Source organism: Aquila chrysaetos, chromosome 13 (assembly GCF_900496995.4).
Source record: "Aquila chrysaetos chrysaetos chromosome 13, bAquChr1.4, whole genome shotgun sequence".
Lineage (NCBI taxonomy): Eukaryota > Metazoa > Chordata > Aves > Accipitriformes > Accipitridae > Aquila > Aquila chrysaetos.
Genome location: NC_044016.1, coordinates 2,612,046 through 2,635,502, shown reverse-complemented (window position 1 = coordinate 2,635,502; position 23,457 = coordinate 2,612,046). Strand labels below are relative to the sequence as shown.

The window sequence follows — 23,457 nt, the reverse complement described above, 5'->3', positions numbered from 1 at the left end:
TGCTGCATTGTGCTCTAGAGTCACTTTATATAGATATTGCTCCTGGATTTATACAGAAAGAAGTAGTTCTGAAATAGTGCTACTTCTGTTTCAGATTATTTGACATTTTAATACACGTAAGTAATGTTTGTGTGTATGTAATGTATGTATGCCATTTCCTCATAAAATTTTTAGACTTCAAAAATAGTGAGGGGTTCTTTTTGGCTTTTTCCATGTTTAGATACAAAAAATTCAACACCTTTCTTTAGGGGGAATATAAATATTTGGGCATTATATTCAAACACACTATTTTATAATAACATATACTCTACCTATTCCCTTCTCTTCTTCATTCTATTTTCTTTTACCATTATATTTGATATTAGATTTGAAGCATTTGTGCTTCAAGGTCTTTTAAGCTTATAATAATGCAGGTTTGGAATAGGCATCTAGAAGTACCCAGATACCTAATACCACACGTAAGAGTTAGGTACCTTTATACTTTTCAAAAGCTGTCCCTAAATGCTTATGTTTTGGAGAGTCAGAGGTTATTTCAACTATTTCTCTCTATTTAGGGCTAAGCTACACAAAACTCTGTGCAAATTTTGGTGGAAACAGACAGAAGCTCTGTTTACAAGCTGGTGGTATGAAGGGATGAGGTGAAACTGGTTTTGACTGTTTCAGCTTGCTTATTTTAGAGGCAAACAGTAAATTCTTTCTCCTTTCTTATGCCTTCATACCCTTATTTCTTACTTCTTTTGTCACTGCTACCAACTCTTGGATTATGTGAGAGCACTCTGCTACTTAATTCTGCCCATGGACCTAATCTGGTTAGGCAAATATCATAGACCTCTGCTTAAGACTTAGAGATCTTGGGCTTTTGTCTTCATTAGCCTTCCTCTCTTGATATAGATCTACTTCACAACATCCTTCTTCTCAACTGGTCTGAAAGCACGTGTGCTAAAGTACACACAGTTCTATTTAATTCACTGTATTTGAAAAGATTCTCTGCTGATGTACAGGTGATGATCAATCAAGCCTATAGCCTAAATATTTAGTATTACTTTCAGAGATATGAGTTAAAATACAGTCATGAGGGGAGGTGGATGGTTGAAGGAAGCCTTTTTCTCTCAAAAAAACGTTGTCATGAACTTAAGTAATTTTGTTATCAAATCAATTATGAAAATTGAAGATATGAAAGCGTTGGAGTTGAAATGTCTTTGACAAAAACATAGCATTGTTGAACTCTGATTATACATCAAAAGTGACAGAAATGCATAAGCAGGGTTCTTCTTTTTAAAGATTAAATGAGCAACTAGATAGCTTGCATGAGGCATGTCTTCCAGGTCTCTCAGGCAGTTTTCTCTGCGCTCTCAAGCCAAGCAAGGACCTTGTGATGCCAAAGGATTGCCAGGTCTGGGTTTTGCACTTCTAAATTGCGGTCCACTCCCCCACCGACAGCTCTTTCCCCTTCCCGTTCTTCTAAACTTCTCATCCTTTCCTGACCCTTGCAATATAAATAACAAAGTGGACAGGCGGTTGGTTTTATTAAAGGTTTGTTTGGGCCTATTGAATATTAGAACAGTCGGTCCTAGGAGAAAATACTTTGCAGGAAATAGCTATGGTGTTTTAAAGCTTTTGGAGCAGTTACCTTTCTCCTAGCAGCGGGGAGACGCAGACAGTAGGAGAAAAGAATAGAATAATAAAATCTTTTATGCCTGTATTTCTACAGCTCTTCAGAGCCTTCCTGGCTTAACTGAGACTTCACAGACACAGGTAGTTTTCAAATCCGTCTAAAAACACATTTAAATGTCAGGCTACTGAAGCTTGCCCATGTAGTTTTCTACTTAATGCCTTAGCTTTTCAGGGGAAAGTTTTGAACACGGTAACCCAGAACAGGCTGCTCTTACTACCTTGTGCCAAAAGTCACCATCCTCCCACACTGCAAGCATCTGGCAGATGCTACAGGTATTTAACTAGCAAAGCACTTCACAAAAGAAAAATAAACTTTCACACTATAAGGAAAAACACTGTCCTTCAGGAAAGAGGAGGGACAAGAGATGCATAAAGTTTTAGGGAAGTTCCAGTCAGCTTTACTCACACTTTTCATATTCCCTGAGGTTTCTACTTAGCATAAGAAAAAACCTTTCTCTCAGTCCATATTCACACTACTGCCATGATCATAGGAAAACTGAACACCTTCAGTGCACAATAATTAAGTGCACCTGTAATCCAATTAATATTTCATCTGTCTCCACACAGCAAGTGGCTTTGTTTTTAGACCACTGAAACCCTGTTCATTATTCATTTTAGTTTAAAACCAAAACAAAACTGAACAAAAAACCACACAAAACAAGACAGAAGAAAAAAACAGGCCAAACACAACTTGTATAGCTTCTAAAGAAAACTGAAATCCAGAAAAAAAATAATGCTAATTTAGGTAACAATACACACTGAAGTTTACCCAGCAACAATGTTCAAAGTTTTCTCCTTTTTCTTTCTTGCTCTGTGTTACTACTGATAAATTTCTCTTCCCAAACCATCCTGATTGGCAGTACTGTCTGCTTGGTTTTATTCTTAGTGCCTACTTACAGACAAAAACCCTACAATAAGCTCAAACATTGAAGCAATCAGAGGAGCTCCATGCAGAGCTCCTAAAAATAAAATAATCTAGCTTTTGAATCAAAGATATAGCAATTCTGGAGTACTGAAAAGCTGTTTTTTCAGCACGAATAACGTGTCTGGGCATGTCAACAGTCATGACCACACTTCACTGATACTCAAACATCTGCTGAAACTGTCAGCAGATGCACCAAGGGCAAAACAGTCACTGAGAACCATTCTTTAAGGTATGGAAAGTTCATGCTTTAACTGCCAATTAGGTTTTCCTCTGTCCTTCAGCATAATGACAGACATGTTGCAACCATGAACGCATCAGGGCTTCATCAGTTCTCCTAAACAAAGGCTCTTAGAAAACAGAGGCAACACAAGATCAAATAATATATAATATATTGCAAATATAAAGGAAAACAGATTGTGTGGTTTTTTTCTTCCCATGTACTCATTTATGTGAAGGTGAATATTATAATCCAATATAAACTATACAAAATGATCTAATTATAACTGCTGGAGGGTTTGAGGTTGTTTTTCTCATTTGGTTTGGTTTTTTTCCTGTCAATTGCTCTCTATCAGCCTTCAAAAAGATGATAGCATCCTTGTAGTGACATTTCAATATGCCCTATTCTCAAACATTTCTACTAAATTAATTATCTGAAAATATCAGGCTCTGGCGGATCTGAGGGATGACAGTGAGCCCAAGCAGGAAGCTGCTCGCAGAGCTTCTGAAGTCGTCCCGCTCACCGTACAGCAGCGCAGGAGGAACTACGGGCTTTGTATGTATTTGAAGCCCGTTCCTCTGTGCGGCACCGGCACAGTTTGAACACGGTCCAAAGACAGGGAAAAATAGCATTCAGCTTTTCCTTATGTGAGCAGGCTGTATGTCCAGTTTCCCACTTCCCTATGTCTTTTCCCCACAGAGCAAGTGTACTGATTAGAAAATGAGGATAGATATTGTAAAAGAGAAGCTTCCTCTTTACTACACAAACAGATGCTTCCTTATTATATATTGAATAATTAGTGCATAAAATAATAATAAAATAATTGTAGCAGAGACTTTTTTTCCCCATCCAAGTGAATATGCTATTGTATTCTCCCCAGTGGCACATATTCAGCTGTTTGTACATATATTTCACACATTGTATTAATAAATTATCAATCAATAACAGGATGTTAATCACACGATGTCTGTTGGTCTACAAGGTGTGAAACTGAACATCAGTAATGATTCCTAGAAGATATACCTCAACAATTGGCTTTCCTCCTTCTCTCTGATAGTCAACATGTATTATCAGGGAAAAGTTTGGAATTCTTTTAAACTAGAAATATTCAAACTTCATCAAATTAAATAACCCTCTAATTTTTTCATATGTTCAGGGAGAAACTACAAACTCCCATTTGTCTTCTTGAATTTTAGCAAATAACAGAATCTTTTCCTGACTACAGTAAAACTGAAGATTAAGAAAGTATTTGAAGTCTTCATGAATAAAGATAATTCTGATGTAGAATAATAAGTCCTTCACTGAAGCAGGCTATGATTCCATCCTCTCCTTTTGTATGAGCATATTGCAACTAAAGAAGAGTACTTAACTCACAGTGAATATATATTTGAATGGTAAGGTTCAAAGAGAAACTAAATATTAGAACACTGGCTTCAGTCTTTAAATTAAAAATCTGGGTCTTAGAGTTTGAATCTTTCTTCTGCCTAATTTAGAGCACTCTTATGGGACTGCTTTAGCCTCTGGTTTATAAAATTTTCTGGATTAGATCACAATTTCTGTTCCTCATTGGATTTGTCAGCTTTGTATAAGCATTTTTCCCTGTATCAAAGAGCAAAAATGAACAGCTTCAGTTTTGCTTCACAAATAATTCACAAAAATGTTTTGCTCAGGTTTATCTGGCATAACAATCACTGTATAACACGGTAACCTCATTTCTTCCTGTATAACTGGAAGACCCCCATACACCGTTGTAAATATGAGAGTCTATATAAAATAAAAATACTGAATGGCATAACATTCCTGAAAATGAGATTGTAGTACTCAATTTAAAGTATTCAAAATAAAAAATCACAGCAAAATGTTGAACTTTGAGAAAGATTAATCTCCTTTTGCTTCACACTTCCAAACATGTTTGAGGCTTTTCCATGAAGATGTTTCAGTTTTCATGTTACTTTCTGACTTAAGGGAATGCTTTGAATGGTTTTTCCAGTTAGTCCATAAAGACTGTTAGGGCGTGGCTTGGTGTTTTGGGGGACTCATTGATACATAATTCCACCTACCTACACAAGAAATATGATAAAATTATTCCTAGTAAAATAAAACAGAGGTGGCTCTTTTTATAGTCTGACAATTTTCTTACATGCTACCACAGTAATGTCTCTTATTATGTGTGATACATAGGCTTCAAGGCCAGAAGGGTTGGTTTTGATTATCTAGTCTTATTTCCTGCGTAATACAAATTACAGGCTGTCAGCTAATACATGAGAGACCTCCTCTTTAAGCAGTTTAACGGCTATGAACCTAGGAAATGTATTTTTAGACTTTCTGAAGCCTGCTCTTCTGACTTGGGTCTCAAGGGTATGCCAACTACATAGAGCAGTATAGGCACATTCTTGCCTCCCAAGGTGGGTAATTAACATGACCTAGATATATGTACATTTCTGAGAATTATATGTACTTATTAAAAGCTGTAGGGCTAATCTATAGATCAACTAGGTGTTCTGAAAAGGAAAATATTAATTACACTTTTGTATTACTTTTATAACAGCTCAATAAACACAGAACTTTCAAAAACCTGTTTCTTTAACAAGACTATCCATTTTAGGGACAACACAAGGCATAACTCTCTGATCTACTTTAGAACAATGAATAAATATCAAATACATGTGTTTTCCTGGAAGAGACAGTAAATGACACATAAAAGTGATTTATGGATGCAGACACAGCAGTCATTTTTATTACATATTTGTCATTATAGAAAACTTGAGATAGAAGTATTTCTGAGAGGTAAAATCATGAAGTATAGCAGCACTGAATGGTTTCAGGGCGTTTTTGTTTATCTGTGTATGTGCCTATGTCCTGAATGCAGCTACATGTATGTATGTTAAACATGTATATGCTATTAAAAATTGTTGAGGAATTTGTCCTTTAGAATTGTGAATGACTTACTGTGTTTTACTCTATGTATTCAGTGCTTCTCAATATTTTAAATAGGAATACAGGAATATATCCTTTTCACAGCAGTCTAAACAGCTCCCTTCTTTGCTCTGAGGAGGTATGTAGCAGTAAACTAACACTGGGACTCAGGTGGCTTTACGTATTGTTCAGAGTATAGATTTGCCATAGATCTTTTCCTCTGTCTAATATAGGATGTATGGATATGTATGAACATACCAATTCTATACAGATAAATATGTTGTACGAGAATCATATAAAATTACCAATTTCCAAGTTTACCTTTGTTGCTCCAATCTTGCACTTAGATACTTTTATATGATTCTCTTCTGAAGTCTAAATTTTCTTTCAAACCTTATAATACAGTTACAGTCATGGACAATATCCTTATTTGAGTAATTTATTGCAGAGAACTATTGGGCTGAAAAGTCTGCTAAGGACACCAAAAAAAAATGAGTTCATGGCTGACAGACACAGCTGTATTTACATGTGTTTGAAGGTTCATAATGATGTAAGCACCTTGAGGTATACCTGAAAAATTCATCGTTTGCACAAGTATTCAGGTGAAATGAGAGCACCAGTTCAGTACTTGTACCACTGGGAGTGTTCAGGTATATGAAGATTAAATTAAAATAGAATCAGAATTTTTTGAACTCTCACATCATATTTGTGATGATGTAAACATATACCAGTGTTACAGTTCAATATAATTACACCCAAATAACTCTTCTAAAACTGAAAACTACTTAACAACTAGTCAGTAGTTGCAGTTAATACAAATAATATCAAATATCCATTTAAATGACACATCCATTCATAGTGAAAACAGCATTGTCAAAGAGGCTTTTGGCTCTAAAACTAATTTACGCTTTGTTTTGCATTTTGCACAGGTTCAACAGTAAAACCACAACATTAAGTATCTCATATGCATGCAAACATAGTTTTCAAAGGTGATTTGCCTGTAACTGAGCTTGGTGATTTTTTTGAAGGTTTCTTATGGACTTTTGCAAACAGTAAGCATAGTACCTTGTAAGACCAAGCTGTTAAGCAGAGCCATTAACTGAGAAAATCAAAGGACCAACTTGTATTATCAGCAAAATATCTGTGAGGATCTCTTTTTCTGAGATGGAAAGCACTTATCTGGCACCTTTTTGATATAACCCAAGTTCTTCCTAATAAAGACATTCAGGTTCAATGAAGTGGGAAATCAGGTAAATTATTTCTAATTTTTAATCCTAGAGAGAGATGTTACTGTTGGATGGGAGTGGGGTCACATAATTACCAATGTAGCTAGCATCAGGAATCAATCTCTTAGGGTTTTCAGCTAAGAGTTATGCTTCAGAAGCAGAATATTAATGGTCACTGGAAGGAGGCTTCCTTTCCTTTGGGTGGATACTCCTTCTGAAAATGGGGTAACAGAGGCTCATGACATGAAATGCAGGACAGACCTATGAACTAAGGGTAACTCCAGTGAAAAAATTACAGACTTGTACTCACTTACTTCTGAATTTTGCTTTCCAGGCAGCCTGCCCTCTCTCTGAAGAATATGCAAAGGCAGATGAAAGGGATTAGACCCAGCTGCTTTTATTTCCTCCCACCCCCAATATAAAGAGGCTGCTCAAATCAATGCTGTTATGCCAACAGTGTCAGGTGTGGTCTACCAGTTACTCTGGCAGCCTCTTGTTATCTGAGGTTGCTTCCATACAGCTTTAGAGAAGGTGCCAGTGAATCAGCCCAGATGTTTCCCTTCTTTAAGGAACAAATGTCTACTTCAAGGAGGCAACAAGACGTACCAGAATCTCTAAGTCACATTAGCAAGTTACAAAAACCAGCCTTTAAATTAAATGGTGTGCTGATCAGAGAATTAGCGTAAAGTGGGTGCCAACAGAACCCCCCCCAAAATATAGCTGATGTAAGTGGGGAAAAAATTACTTCTTTCACTACAGTAAATTAATTCAATAAAGCAATTCAATTGCTTTCCTTTCCTCCCAAGTCTGGACAAAAGATATTTGGATAACAGGTTGGTATGTATGAAAACCATTAAAAGAATGGTGAAGATGGAATTTCATAGCGAAGTCCATGGTTCATACTCAGTTCCTATGAAAGTTTTCTCCTTTGTGCTCCTGAATTTCCCAGTTCATTGCACAGTTTCACTGTTCTACTGATACTTAATTGCTCTGGCTGATCCCTGAAGTGAAGATAGAAAGCTACCTTCAACCAATTAAGAATGACAGTGTTACAGAAGTCTTTGAATATCAGGAAAGAGACATATTACTACTATCAGTGCAAATTATATTGTTTAATTAAAAGATTTTAAAGGAGACTGGATAATTCAAATTTTTGTTGTTTCTAAGTAGCTTGGCATACTATTACAGCCATAGAAAATTACTGTAAAGAGTAGGTTAAAAATTTTGTATGCAGCATTGTTACTTCTACAAGAACAATTGATTCTGACGAGACTATTTAAATAGCTTTTAAAATTCTTTTGTGGGGAGCCATTCTTGGTGGAAAAAAATCATTATGATGTGCATTTAGAGAGCATAGTCCACGTTTTCAGTTACATCAGTACAATTTTAGGGTGGTTTTCTTAAGAGTTCTTCAAATTGTGATAACGTTTACTCCTGAATTTAGTAGGCTTGCATGTAGGCAAATCTTAAGAGATGTTTGAAAATACTCCTCCTTAGGGCTGTGATTTCTTTCCACTTAACTGGTGAAACTCCACTGAGCGTGATTCTGATTTGATTAATGTTAAAGTCAGTTGAGACTTCTGCTATAAGTGAGATGTACAATAATCTCCAATTACTTTTGGTTTTCACTAAAATAATAGAAATTACAGTCTGTTGGGCTGATTTGTTTAGCTGCTCTTGTAGATTTCAAGGACTGAATTTTATCCTAGAAAATTCTTAGCTGTAGTGCAGCCCGAGAGTGAAGCTGTAATCCTTAGTGTCGCTCTAACAATGTATTTGGCTCAGTAATGTCGTCAGATATTAAAAGAAGGTGTAAAGGAGAAAGTTCCAGGATATTCTACAGGATATCTAAGGAATACATCTTTCTGAAATATCCGTTTCGTTTGAAATGCCTATGAAATTTGTATGAAACTCTCACGGAATTTCATTGTGTGAAAAAGATACAGATCATTGCAGCTTTTAATTCTCATTTGCTATGTATATTTATATATACATAAAAAGAAATATTTGCTTTAAGGAAGAACTGCTTAGTTTTCCTATTTCTTCATTGCTTACCTGCTCAAAATTTTTTTTTAACCTCCTCAGAGTGACAGCTTTACTGTTTCCCATCCTCAATAAATCCCCAACTACTTTTTGGCCTGAAATATATATCCTTCATCTTGAAAGAGCTTTAATATTATTTTGAAAGGCGCTCTGTCAGCATACCCATCTTCTGGGGAAATCTATGCTCAGAAGTGGAGCCTACTGTCGAGGAAGCCAAAATCTTAAATATGTACTTTCGTATACTAGGATGCTCTCTGGACCCAGCAGAAATCTACACTTCTGCAAATATAACATTTTTTTTTACATAAAATCCCTCATAGTTCCACATTTATTTTCTTTCCTCTGAATCCACAGGAGACCTATGACATATATACATATGTATATATGATACACGATAATTCTGAATGACATCAGAATGATTCCGAATACGGTAAATGTTTTATTTTGGTGGTGGAAAGGTGCTAGAACTCATGGCATGGATTGGACATTATCACGTGGTGACTTACGTCAGAAAAATAACACTTTTAAAATAAATGTGTTTCCCCTTCTTCATATAGTTTTCTTGATATTTACAGCAGGTCCTTACAATTTCTTTTCATACTGCTGATCAGGAATCAGCTATCATCTCAGATATAATTTTGGGCATATGTGTCTCAAGACAGAATTTGCATTTCTGGTCCTGATGCTGATGGATTTCTTCTGAGCCATGTACTTCAGACAGAAAACTTCTTCAACAGTCATGTTCTGCTGCATTTTTCTCCTTAGGGAACATTAATTGATCACATTTCAACACAAAGATGAATCTTCAGCTCCAAATGCCATATTCTAGGCTTGCTAGGTATCACCCACTGAAGTGCAAGTAAATTATTTGCTTCAATGCACCACAACTTTTAAATACATAGAGATACCACCCTTCTGATTAAAACATTTAATGTATAGTTCATTATGATATTGAACAAAAATTTGAAAAGATTAACCGTAAAATATAAAGATAGTATGAATATTTATTGGAACATATATGTGTAGGCATAGGTGCATGGGTTACACACAAGAACTTAACTGCAATATTTTTGGTGAACATCAGCCACTATTTAACTATATTTATGAGGCTCTTTAGAAAAAAAAGTCACTACGGAACAGATATGATGTGTAGTTACTGCTCTTTAGAGCACTTTGAAGAGATTTATATTTAAAGAAGTTCCTTAATTTCTTTAAAAAAGTAATTCTTATTTTAAAAAAATCAGGTAAATTTTATATAGAATATTTTTAAAATTCTTATGCTGATCATTTTGTAAATTATATGAGACTGTCAGAATGTTTGGAACCTGTTAAATGGAGGATAAGTTTTTCAATGTTATTGATTTGTTCATTTTTATCAGTAGAAGAAACTATGAGATTGAGCAGGGAAACGTAGGTTATCCATTCTTCTGCTGTAATGTCACTTAGAAATAATTTCAGTTACCTGAGCTTGGCAACCCCATTCTGTGTAAAACTCCTAAATTAACTCAGTTAAATTCTAGCAGTGAGTCTTTCAAATAAGCTGCTATCACCTAGGATATATAACTATGTGAACAAGTACAGAGTCAAGAAAGCCCTCCGTCCATGATTTGTGCTTGCCAGGGAAAAGCCAGCTGCAGTTGAGAAGGCATGTAACTGAATCCATGTCAGCAGGGCACCGAGCCAAAAATAATAAGCTGTGCTAGAGCTCAGTGCTGTACCAAAGCATTTACATGGCTTCTGGACTATTGGTGGCTCAGGTCGAGGAAGGCTGGAGGATGCGTGGCTTTCAGACCCACTTTGAAGCAGCACACACAAAAGCAGATGAGGATAGGCTTTTCAACAATCCCGGGAGGATCAGAGAGCGTAAGAGGCCAAAACTATTTTAGTTCTTTGAAAACAGAGCGAAAATGAAAGTCATCACAATAAGATGAATTTGTGGTCGCATTGAGGTTAATGAGTGAATTTCACATAATTCGATGTTAGGGGAGGTTATTGGCACAAGGTAATATTTGTGTTGCATGACACAAGCACTACATAATTACTTAGCTATAACATACCATTTTAATGCTTATGATTGTTTAAAGATTATATTTAAATTACTTCTCTTTTTCAGTGCCCTATTTTTCCAGTTGTCAACTGAATTGTGTGATTGATAATTAACAAATTAGTGGCGTCACTTTGGTTTTACAGATATTGTATGATTGCTTGTGCAATACAAAACTTGCCCTCTTTTGGCAAGGAAGTTGACACATATATAAATTGACATTCTGAAGTGTTTCTTCAGCATTTATACACAATATACCAAATACCAGCACATCAAAAGCCTGTAATCTAATACAATAAATTGCAGTTGTACTATCAATCTTTTGGTAGAAACACTTATTGCTCAGCTAGATATCATTTATTAGTTTGCTATGGACGTGAGTGACTCACGTACGGTTTAAAGCTGCACATCATCTCTAAAGTAATAGAACAGGTGTATGAACACAGTGTTTAGGTATAGAATGAGTAATATATATAGTCAAAAGTAGGTTGTTTACATAGAAATAAACTATAGGTAAAAATATGTATAGGCTTAAGAGAACTGCAATATTAGAAGGAAGTAACACATGTCACTTTATCTTTTAGTAACTGAATTACAAATCCCTTTCATTGCTCATCAAAGGAAAATGAAAAGGAGGAGGGGAATTTTTTTTGAAAAAATAAAGAAACTGAGTGTTTTACATTAGTTGCCATGTAATCTTAGTTGTATTTACTATTCATCACAAAGTAATTCTGCGTGGGAAATCCAAGAGGTATTAACTTTTGACGAGGCCTATAGGTGGAAATGGTAGTTTTATTAGACCTACAATAGTTGGAGAAAGCAGACAAAATTTGTTTGGGTACGAATTTGTTTTGGGAAAACAAATCCTTTTCGATGTCTGTTATGAGCAGCAGACTTCAAGGTTTGCTTCAAATTCAAACAACTGCTCTGAGTAGCATATTCAAGTAATCTAATAAAAATGTGAACCCCATTTACAAAACTTACCTTGCCTATGTCTTTTCACCACCACAGCTGTGACAACTCTACTGCTAAAGTTGTATACAGGTAGGTGATTCCCAGGGGAAAAAAAAGGAATTCCTAAGTATTTCTGGATGCTTATCAGAAAATAAACGAATGCCAGTACAACTAAAAGCTTGCAGCTCTTCCTAGAATTAGGCTTAGCATCTACAAAGAGTAATGGATCAGGAAACAAGTTTTGTATAGCTCTAAAGTTATGATACAAACTTCTACATAGGCTCTCGGCTTTATGTTATATCCTCCTTTATGTCAGCTGGTTTTGTACATAGATCAAGTTATATGACCTTGAATACTGACAGATGTCTCAGCACTGTGACAACTTCTGAGCTTTGCTTCTGCCTTTCTCTAAGGGACAGTGACAGCTGTGTTAATATTGATAAAGCTTCAATAAAATCTTTGTGGGGAAATTATCCAGAGTATCCCAATTTATATTTACAACTAAATGACAAAGAGCAGGTGTGTCTAGAGAGATCGTACTGGATTTTGTATTGCTTGTCCACTTGGAAAGGCTGCCTCACCCCTCCTTCCTCTCTCAACACCAGGTCCCTGCCCTGTCAACATCCTGTCCCAATTCTGAAGGTACGTTGGTTTTTTTCCCTTTTCCAGTGTCCCAAAGAATAGCTACACAATTAAAGAAGATGGCGATACTTCAGCCATTTATAGTCTTCAGGGCAAATTACATAGTAAAGCTTCTTAAAAGTTTTTTATTGCTTATATTTCCAAAATAAGATTAATTCATTATATAATCTCTCAGAATTTTGCAACCACTTTTGTTACTGACCTTACCTACCTCTAAAGGAATTGAACTTACAATGAAAGATTGAAATAGGTGCAAATGAATTAAATGCTGAGCTCCTCTTTTGTCCCTTTGCTTCTTTCCAGCACCCTCCTGGTTTGTTATATTGTCATATATTACAAATATGTGTTATCACAACTGTTTCAAGGTCACATGTTTCAACAGCCGATATTAGCATAGTTTCAATAAAATGTCAATAAAATGAGGCCATTTTCTCCTGGTTGAGGATATGGTTCGATGTCAAGGGGTATTTTCCATTACAAGCAACTGGAGTTTGTATACATATAAACCCTTTCCATCCATTTGAACAAATATACACTATTATATTTGCAGAAGAATTATTGTGATTATCAAAACATAGTTATGAGTATTCCCATATAAACTGGATAAATCTAATAAAAAATTAAAATGCAAAAAGAAAAATGTAGTCAAATGATTAGATGACTGGTCACTGGTTTTTAATCTATGTCACATGGCACATCATTAAACATTAAATGTAGCTAATATATCCAAGGTCATTTTTTTGTGAATATAATTGTTAACCCTTTTAAAATAAAAATATTAATGTCTAACTATTGCACAATACTTGCAAAGTTTTTGTTTTGCTAAAATCTACTTTCCAGATCAACTACTAATCATAATATATATGAATAATATTTATGTTTTCATCCTTTTATACAAAAAGACCTTCAGTGTTGTACATACTACATCATGTATTCTGTGTATAGAATAATCTAGAAAAAGAATTCCTTAATATTAATAAAAATTGTGTATAATGTCAAGCTTCAGTTACTATAAAATGTCATTTTAAGGTAACTCCACCCAAGACATGTACCGTTAAGGAAGAGGATAGTAATAATAAGTAATAAGGAAGTCATACATACAAGGTACTGTTAAGAAAAACACAACAAGGATCAGCCATCCAACAAACAAAACAATCCTACAAAACAAAGAAATCAGTAGACCGTTTTTCATTCTACTTGCTTAAAACTTTTCCTAAGCAAGAAGATTTACAGCTCCAGAACACACATAACCCTTTAAACAGTATCCCACCTATAACCAGGTACACAGTCTCTCCAGAGAGTCTGATATGAAGAGGAATGAGACACTACAGGTTTGTAATTACAGTCTTTACATCACATGAACTTTCTAGGTGTGGAAACACTATATCAGCCAAGACACCAAGGAACCTGGAAGATGATTGTTTCTAATTTAACTACTTAGCAAGTATGACCATGCAGATTGGATGTCTGATTTATACCAAGAGTAGGCACACCCTGACAAATGCTTAAGATGAATAGAACTGTATTATGCATCATATGTAACACAGATTTAATGGCTTTTAATGACCAGCTTCTTATCATAAAAAAATATTTACATGATGTCTGTGGAAAGTATCCTCGTAGCAAAGCTTGGTGTTTATTTATACAGGAAAAGTCTTGACCCTACTGCACATGTTCCCTCCAGGAGAAAGAAAGTAAACATGGCTGGTATTCTTTACAAAAAGAAACAAAAAAGAGTAAAAAATTCTGAAATAAACCCCACACTTCTCTTTGGTGTTCATTCTTCCTCGTTCCTTTGTCCAATTCTTGACTCAGGTATAATCAAAGCGATTAATATACAAGGAAAATCTCAGGGCAAATGGGATCACCTGATAGCAGAGACTTGCTGAAGTCAGTGCTATTCAGATTTAAAACTTACATCAAGCTGTGGACTCGCCCTGGACAGATTATCTCCAGAGAGTCTCTGTTGAACAACATCATGTTTTTTGCTGTGCCTGGTGGTTTAGACTACAATTCTTTGAGAACAGAAAAATGCATACCTCAAAACGTGGCTGTTATTTCATCCTGAATGCTTTCTATAACTGTAGCCTCCTTTATCACTGCCAAAGCTTTACATCTCTCACAAAACCAGGAGACAAACTTTTAAAAAGGTCAGCCTGTACTTTAGGATACTTCTCCTTACCTTGATATCCATGAAATATTTACTTTAAAAATATACCTACCTCATGTTATCAGTGCAAAAAGATTTACATTTATTTGCATTACTTATACATACATTAAAGTATACTGATGGCATTAAAAAATAAAGAAAATCATGTAATACCTTTACTTTTACCTATGGATTTGGTGAAATGGTTCCATGAAGAAAGCATTTCCAGACAAAAAGAGAATAAAGAAGAGGAGAGAAACAACAGTAAGAGTCATGAGTATATGTAAATGCAATAGTATCTGAACATGAAGAGACAAAGTATAAGGTAAGTGTCTGGAGACAAATGGAGATGCAATCAGTGTCATATTAGGGATTTAGTTTATTTTTTTTCCAATCATGTACATGCAGAGAAACACAGAAATAACCCATGCTTAGATAAGAAAGAGTGACACAAAAGTAACATGGACAATGGGTTAGGAGGAAATAAATGACTGATTTCATTAGGTTGCAAAACTGTACTCTCAGCATTCCAGAAGCCAGGAGCAGGTGCTTTCTGCACATTTCCAATCAGCCATGCATTAATGTAAATGGACTCTTCAATGTGTACAATGTGACAAGCTGAGTATCTTCCTTCAGGAGCTATCTGAAGAGTGCTCTTGCGCTTCGTTTATCTGTTACAGAATCACCCGTAATTGTATTTTCTGATAAATACATGAAATTTTCTTAATCACCTTCTTATTTCTCTCACCTCTTTTCAGTTATTATATTGCAAGATGGGGACTTGAGGAGGCAGGAAGGACAAAAGCTTACGGAGCAAACAAACAAAAAAAAATGAAATAAGAAAAGATGTGACTAAAACCATGTGTGTGTTTGCAGCCAAAGACAGCTTTCAAGCACTTGCCCATCGTTTGCAGTGATGGATTCAAAGCAGCTACAGAACAAGAAGAAACAATGAAAGCAGAGTGGAAAAGGAACAGAGCCCATACCTTGGTCGCCCATCATCAGGTGCGCCAGACCTTGAAGGGAAACAAGAGCACAGTCAGCAATGAACAAGGGAGCACGGGAAGGTGGTGTTGTCACAGTGACAAAAATGTTTTGTGACAGGCATCTGTTTCCTATGAGATGTCTGTATCACAGAGGGAAATCAAAGAGCATTTTTCAACCACTGGTTGGAATGCTGTGGGCTACGAGTAACAGAACTGCAATTCAAACACTGGGTGCTGTTTTATTGTGTATTTATTCTGTGCAGTAGTTGGGATGACAGAAAATAATAAAATGCTTTCAAATCCAACCAATTCCTTTAATATTCCATCTGTCTTTATTGTATTTTGATTATATTGCTTTGAACACTTTGCTGGGAGGACTTCCTGTCCTCTACATGTGAAATGACGTTAAAAACCTGGAGAAGTGTAAACCTGAAAAATGGGCTGGGTCTGATCTTTTTCCCCTCATAAAAATGAGCATTTCAGGTAATTAAATAAAATTTCTTCATCACATTGAAATGATAATGCAAGGGATGTCTCCTTATTTGTGTGAAACGTGACAGTAGAATGAATTTGTTCCAGAGAAGGCAAATTATTACATATGCAATATAAAATACATAGCAATAAAGAAAATTTAAGTGACAGCTTCTGAAGCTACTTCATAAATCTGTGAAAAATAGATTTTGCTTTATATTTGTATTGTGAGATGAAATCCAATCATACCCGTATAAGTCTAGTGACATTTCAAAACAGATGTCCATAATAATAATCATTCAACCAGAGCCAGATTTCGTTACTCTTTAACTAAAAATATTCAGCTTTTTTAATTCATGATAATAAAATTATACTTGTATTTTCACTGAGAATGATGTGATGTAGGGAGAACATTTTTCTAGAAATATGAAGGTTTTTCACGTTTTATGTCTCGTTTAAAAAAACAGGCTTATTCTTGTTGAACTTAGCTGTTTTAGGATCCATTTTAGAAGTTATTAATTGCTCATGTGTTAAATGTGCTCCTCTTCTCCAACAACTACAAGAAGTGATACATTATTTTCTTATTTGCAATTAATTTAAATTGATTCACACAAAGAAGGTGTGCAATAAAATATCCTGCTCTTTATTGGAAAGCAGACTTCCTAGAGAGTTCCTGTGATTTCTAATTCACAAAGAAAATTAGGTGCACAAATGACTCATAGTACTTGGGGGGAGTTCAAAGAAGATACTCCCGACTGCAGTCAGTCTTAAAGGATTCGTATCTTACCAGTTCCAAATCTCAAGTGATGTTCCAAATAGGCTAACAATGGTTTTGCTGAATTAGTGCTTTTCCATGTCACCCTTTTTAGATGCGTAGTTAAACTGAAGGGCCTGATGTGCTCCATCTCTTGTGCAATAGACTCTGTTTCCAAATACAGTGCCTTGCAGCTGGTGGGATTACCTGGGGTTTACAGCCGTGTAAGCGAAAGCTGAGCGTGATCCTGAAGGGGATGCCTGCATAAGCATTGCTTGGGAAACATCACACAGCTGTGCTGTAGTTCGCAGCTTGTGAAAGAGAGTGGAAATGTTTTCACGTGTGTTTTTTCCCTGCAAGTGTTGCTGCAAGAGAGGCATCCTGAATTCACAAAGTATAAAGACCCACAGTCAAGCTTCATTCTTTTAATGTGGAATGTCCTTGCTTGGATCCCTTGCTGCATGGACTTCTGGAAGTATTAGTCTCCTAATGTGATTATTTAACTTATCTTTTGGCTTCTAACTTTTTGTGTTGGCAAATATAGTAAGAAATCTCAGACTTTTGACTTGGCCCTAACTGTATTCAATAGAGGGAAGATGAAACTAGTTGAATGTTACATGTTTTTCTTTAATAAAATTGTGACTTTTCAGCAGCTACTTTGTGAGCTCTTTCAGCTCTTAGAAGGTACAGAGCAAATCGCTGTTATGTCTCCTAGGGGAATGCAAAGAAGGTAATCATATTTAAAATAGCTTGCATTTAAATATGATCTTTATTGCTATAAGGGCCTAAACAAAAGGCCTAGATTCAGGAGATTACCACTGCTTGACAGGTACTATTTTTGCTAAAATGATATGTGAGATTGGTCAGTTGTAAATACATGATTCTTAAATAATTTGAAAAAAACATAAATGGCAGAAGTGCCTCTTGAAAACATCATAGAAACCACTTGAATTTTAAGAGTCACTTACAGTGCTGTTCAACTAAAAAAGGAAGTCAAGTGAATGTAAAAAAACCACACTGCTCAAACCAAACATTTGTCAATTAAAAAATTTAGTACTAGTCCTCAAGACACTATTTTGTTTGACTCTGTATGTTACTTTATTTGTGAAGCAGTAAGGTTACTTATACTTACTTGCTAAAAGCACATAATGATACTTACCTTATTTTCTATTTTTGCAATCTATGGATGAAGGCTATGGAAGAGTGAAGAATTACTATTACTGTACCTGTGCAATCCACAGAGTGGTTTAAAATGATACAGATAAATCTACCATGATAGTAATCACTGCTAGATTTTGAAAATGACAGTCTGCTTATGATAGAGAATACCACAATGGATAGTCATGGAAAGTTCTAGCCTTAACTAGCCATGTACAGGTGTACCATACATTGAAAATACTCCTTTGTGCACCATTACTTCATGTGGAATGATAAAAGCCTTTTCTTTGTGAGTTAGGAATTCAAGATTTAGTAGGAATGCCTCATGTGTGATTCACTCCATCTGTATACTGAACTTGGTTCTGAGAGGAGAGAGTAAAGGGGCACAGGATGGGATAGTGGAAGCAGCTATGAAGATAGGATATTTTCATAATTTTGTGTGTGAGTTCCATGCAGAGCACAGGCCAAAACAAAATTTAAACATGGTAAACCTGCAGTGAACATGTTCAACCCTAGCACAATTTTAGTAAAATGAATAAAATGTAGCCTTTTCATACCAGCAATATATACAAAATTAACTCTGTGAATACTAAATTCTTCTGTTTTCTTATGTAGCCTAACTTACAGAGATGCTCAGATAGCACAGAAATCAAAGATGAAAAATTATAGTTCTATTTCCAAACTGTGCTTTGGATACACCATTCTATGCTTCCATTCTTTACATATACATCCCTTGTAACTTTAATGTATGCATAAGTATCCAGACCTGTGTTGGAATAAATTTAAGGTTGCGCCTTCAAGAATTAGATTCAGGTAAAGTCTGGATTAACTGTTATCCAGGCTTTATCTTGTACTGCTGTGCATAAATGAATACGTGAAATGAAATTGAACCTCCTTATCTAGTTATACTGATCCTAATTCACATTTGAGACTCATGTTGACACCAGTAAGAGTTTTATGCACAGATCAAATATAAGATTAGGTACTTATTTCCAGGCTTTTATGTTTTTCAGTTAGAATTCCTGTCCCAGTGTTGTTGAATACATTTTGATTTCACAATAAAAAGGATATTGTATTGATATGTATGTGCGTGACTGCACACGATTAAAGCATCTGAATTGTTTAAATTTTCTTTCTCCTACTGGTAACATATATTTTAATAAAATTACACAGCATCATGTATGTGCTAAATCTGAGCACCTCTCTTTGCCCTTGAATACAGTAGCATAGAGAAATGCAGTATCGATACTTCTAGGCTTTTTTAGAAAATTGCGACTGAATAGGCAGGCAGTGGCCCATGGTGACTTGAATCCTGAATGAACTCATTCATGTAGTGGGGCCACTACAGGACCCTGGGTCAGAGCCGTGCCAGGGCAGTCACTTTGCACATGAGTTAGCTTACAAAGTCCTTGATTTAAAAATAGGTTCAAAAGCGTTGGAAAAAATAAAAGTTATTGCTCAGTTTAGATAGATAAACTAATTTTTCAAATAGATAATCGGTTATCCAGAATGCAAAGATTCAGCCCAGAGAGACTTTTAAAAGCACTTGTACATAAAAAAGCACCTGCACCTTTTGGCTTATAAGCAAAAAGAAAATATTGTTTCCCAGCAATAACTGATCTGTGAAGCATATTCTGTACCTTTAAAACTATGAGAGATATATATATATATACACGCAACAGGTTTTACCAGCTAATAGACTTACTTACCAATATTCAGGCTAGATGGCATTGTGCTTTAGTTTCCACTGCCCTGTGCCATACTTTCTTTAAAGGGACTTAATTACATACCAACATTATTATTAAAATCACATGCTGCTTCTTTCACAATGTTCAAAAGGCAGAGTGCATTATGTTGAAAAGTTAGACAGAAAAACTTTATTCCTAAAACTTTGTGCTGTAAAGGATATTACAGGAGCAAGATTTGTAGTATTAAAGAACAAAGCGCTTTCCATTTTCCTAAGCAATTAAAAGATAGGTATTTAACATGCATTACATTCTTATGAGGAGGATTTATGCTGCACGCTAATGAAACAAATAGTTTCTTGAAGTGTTTTTCATACAGAACATGAAAAGACATCAGTCCTTCTGCAAATCTCCTGAATGATTTTGAAGGGTGATATCAGTCATATGAGTGTAAATCCCATTGTTTCAGTGGGGTTATTCTGGAATTACACGAATAAGGCCAATATTAAAATGGAGCTTTTCTTGTGTTCTGTATGAAAAAAGAAATCACACTTATTTAATAAACTTGTATACCTTTATGGGTAAAAAAATGCAACTTACCGTACTGAATGATATGCGTACTTTTATAACATTAAGCAGAAGGGAAAAAAACCACTAAACAGAAGGGAAAAACAAGAGCTTAGGAAAATAAGGTAGAAAGCACCCACCTTCCACATAGTTGTCTTCTGTAAGCACATAACAGGGAAGGAGAGAAAAGGAAAACATTCATTAAGCAGCATGCAGACTGGAACTTGCCATTGCATGTCTTCATCATGCAAGGCATCAAACACAACATGCAAGTGCTCCACTGCTACAATCCAGAGGGAAAAACAAAAGCACCAGGGAAGCAGTGTTTCCTCTATTTAACAAAATTCACGTGATATGAAATAAAACAATACTGTTTCCAAAGCGAAAAAATTGTACAGGATTTACTGCAGCTCGATTTACTGCAGCTCTTTGTAAATTCAATTATTATTAGTCATTAATCAGAGATCTTCTTGTAAGACTTTTATAACTATATATTTTAAAGCCATCAGTCATTTGTGAAAGGGATTCTAAGTTAATTTGCTTCTATTTTCCCATTCTGAATTTTCCTTACTGTCCTGTATGAAGTAGATTATTTTAAACAGATCAAACAAGATAACTTAAGTTTTAGAATATGCTGTGAAGATGTTACCACAGGCAGCGTGGCTGATCCTGTACTCATTACTGAGGCACTCACTCTGGACATTGGGTTAGATCTCCAAATCCCGTGTGGAAAAACTGTCACTTAAACTGGGTGGAATACCTCAGAATTGTAGGATCATGTCCCACAGCATTTGTCAGCACCAGAAACTTGCGCATCTTAAAAAATCAATCACTTCTTTGCCTGGTACAGCTAGCAAAGGCCACAGCAATCTCAGGCATGGGTTCTGCCCCCGGATTAGATCAAGGGGCATTTTACCTAAGTAAAGGCTCCTATTAACAAGCAATAATTTGGCCTTTCATCCCCAACCCAACATCAATATGGGGCACAGGAAAGAAGGTTTCCCCAAAGCCTACAAAGCGAGAGGGGACTAGGAATTGAGTGTCAGCTAATGAAGTGGACAGAATTTAAAGTTAAGAAAGAGGCTCAGTGTCCTAGTACTCATGCTAGTCTCTACTAGCTCCTCCACTAGGTAGGTGATTTTGCGGGACTAAGTCTGTTGCCCATTATGATTTTGACTGAGGAGAGGATAGGAGAGAGTACAAAGATATCTCGGGGAAGAGAGAAAATGGGAAAGGTAAAATAACAAAGGAAAAACAACACGGAAGTCAAGGAGATGGACTGTGCGAAACCAACAAAGAAATGGGGAAGGGTGACAACACAGCAGTCTGACTGCTTGGGAGATCTCTTCCTGCAATTTGTGCCGCCTCCGTCAACATTTTTTGGGGAGCGAGCACTCAGAATCAATTGCAAATTGAAGCCCAGTTCTCTCATTACAGGTCATTTCTCATGGAGTCTTTCTATAGGAAAATACCTTTTCATGTGACCATTAAGAAATGTGATCTAAATTAATTTGGATGTATCGTAAACCAGGAGTCAATAAAACAAGTTACACAGAACTGGGCTCAATGATATCTCTTAAGCATAGCAATTTCCTGCCAGAATGTGTCACTTCTCGTAATGAAAAGCCTTTATAAGTTAATGCCACAAAACACTGAAAAATCTCATCATAACTAGGCAATATTCCAATAAATAATTTGAAAAGTTTACCACTTCAAAAATAATAACTACTATAAACGATGAATATTAAGGGTTTAAGTCTCTCAGTTTTTAGTTGCAATACTCATAGGCCAGAACAGATAAAGTTATTTGGTGTAAGATATTATAAATTACCTTTTCCATGCACACATTCTAAATTTAGACTTCTAAAATCTCACTGCCTGAAATTTTAGTTTGTTATGAAAGTGCAAAGGGTACATACTGTTTCATGCATTTAGGAAAATAAGAGGCTGAAAAGAAAAAAAATATGAAAAGCAGTATGCCTGTTGTGAGTAAATACCTGAAGACCAACAAATCGAGTAAAGGTCACTGAGAAAATGAAAAACACCCAATTTCACAAGACAAAGATATTATGTTCTATATGCAGTGTAAATTATAGTGATATTTGGGCTATTAGAAATAGCTACTTATAGCTAAACTTTTCTGGAAGAGCCTTCTTCCTTTAACTGCATATAGTAATTTCCTTTCTTTAGGTACAAACCCTCCCAAACTTAATAAAAAATAAATTATTTATTCCAGTTGTAGTATAACTTCAGGTTCCTTCATCTAGTCCTGGTTACCGCAGTGTTGGTATATTTATTGCAATACCAATACTGCAATGACATCCTTTTTGGTGGCCATATTTACCTTAACATGATTACTTAAAACCAACACATGAACTCGCTAAAAGGCCAGTTCTGTTGCTCATGATGTCAGAGTCAAAGGGAGAGTTCTGAAAATGACATCACAGGCACCGTCGGATGGTTAAACTCATCTGGTTACAGGGTTTAGCATATTTTGTTTTATATCATGGGCCCTATTCTTAGCAGTGATTGGTATGTCTTTTTTGGTGACTGTCACACGAAAGATTTACACTAGCTGAGCAGCTTCCCCTAAATGTCTGATTGATTAAACTTTTAAGTGATAGTAAATTAAACTGTCAAAGCATTTTGAATTAAATAAAATTGAAAGTGTTGAATTCCTGCTCTGTGAATAAAACCGTGTACATAGTCAAACCCCTATACATGAGTTAACGGCATGAAAATTCATTCCTCCGCATGTTTTTGTCATGGTAAGTTAAACCATCTTAAACAGTTTTGCAAACTAAGAAAAAAATTAGTTCAGCTTTTTAATGGTACTTTACGAGGTTTTTACATTAGATTAGCGTTGAGCACTATTATTTATTTAAGGTGTTTTTTTGAGATGGCTGATACATTTCCATATCACTAACACTTTGCCTGACTTTTGTTATTCCTATTTTCTTGGCATGGCCTATTCTTCTAAGCAGAGACTAAGAAGCCAGAAGACCCAAATTATAACTTTGCTTTTATTCATTTTGCTTACTCCCGC

General features: G+C 35.6%; 1 protein-coding gene across 34 annotated transcripts in view; it reads right to left on the bottom strand.

The window, feature by feature from the left end:
* The window catches only part of NRXN1 (neurexin 1), a 724,516-nt gene that overhangs the window by 627,054 nt on the left and 74,005 nt on the right, over positions 1–23,457 (bottom strand). For 14 of the 34 annotated variants that reach the window (XM_030035075.2, XM_030035076.2, XM_030035093.2 and 11 more), the window contains exons 2-4: positions 20,552–20,569; positions 15,777–15,806; positions 14,965–14,976 (exon numbers count right to left, since the gene is read on the bottom strand). The exons of 5 other annotated variants lie outside the window; for them this stretch is intronic. In XM_030035075.2, coding sequence (XP_029890935.1) covers positions 14,965–14,976; positions 15,777–15,806; positions 20,552–20,569 — 60 coding nt within the window. Of the gene's footprint in view, positions 1–14,963; positions 15,492–15,536; positions 15,596–15,776; positions 15,807–20,551; positions 20,570–23,457 lie in introns of those variants that run through there. 15 more of the 34 variants (XM_030035077.2, XM_030035085.2, XM_030035086.2 and 12 more) reach the window with 9 other exon arrangements.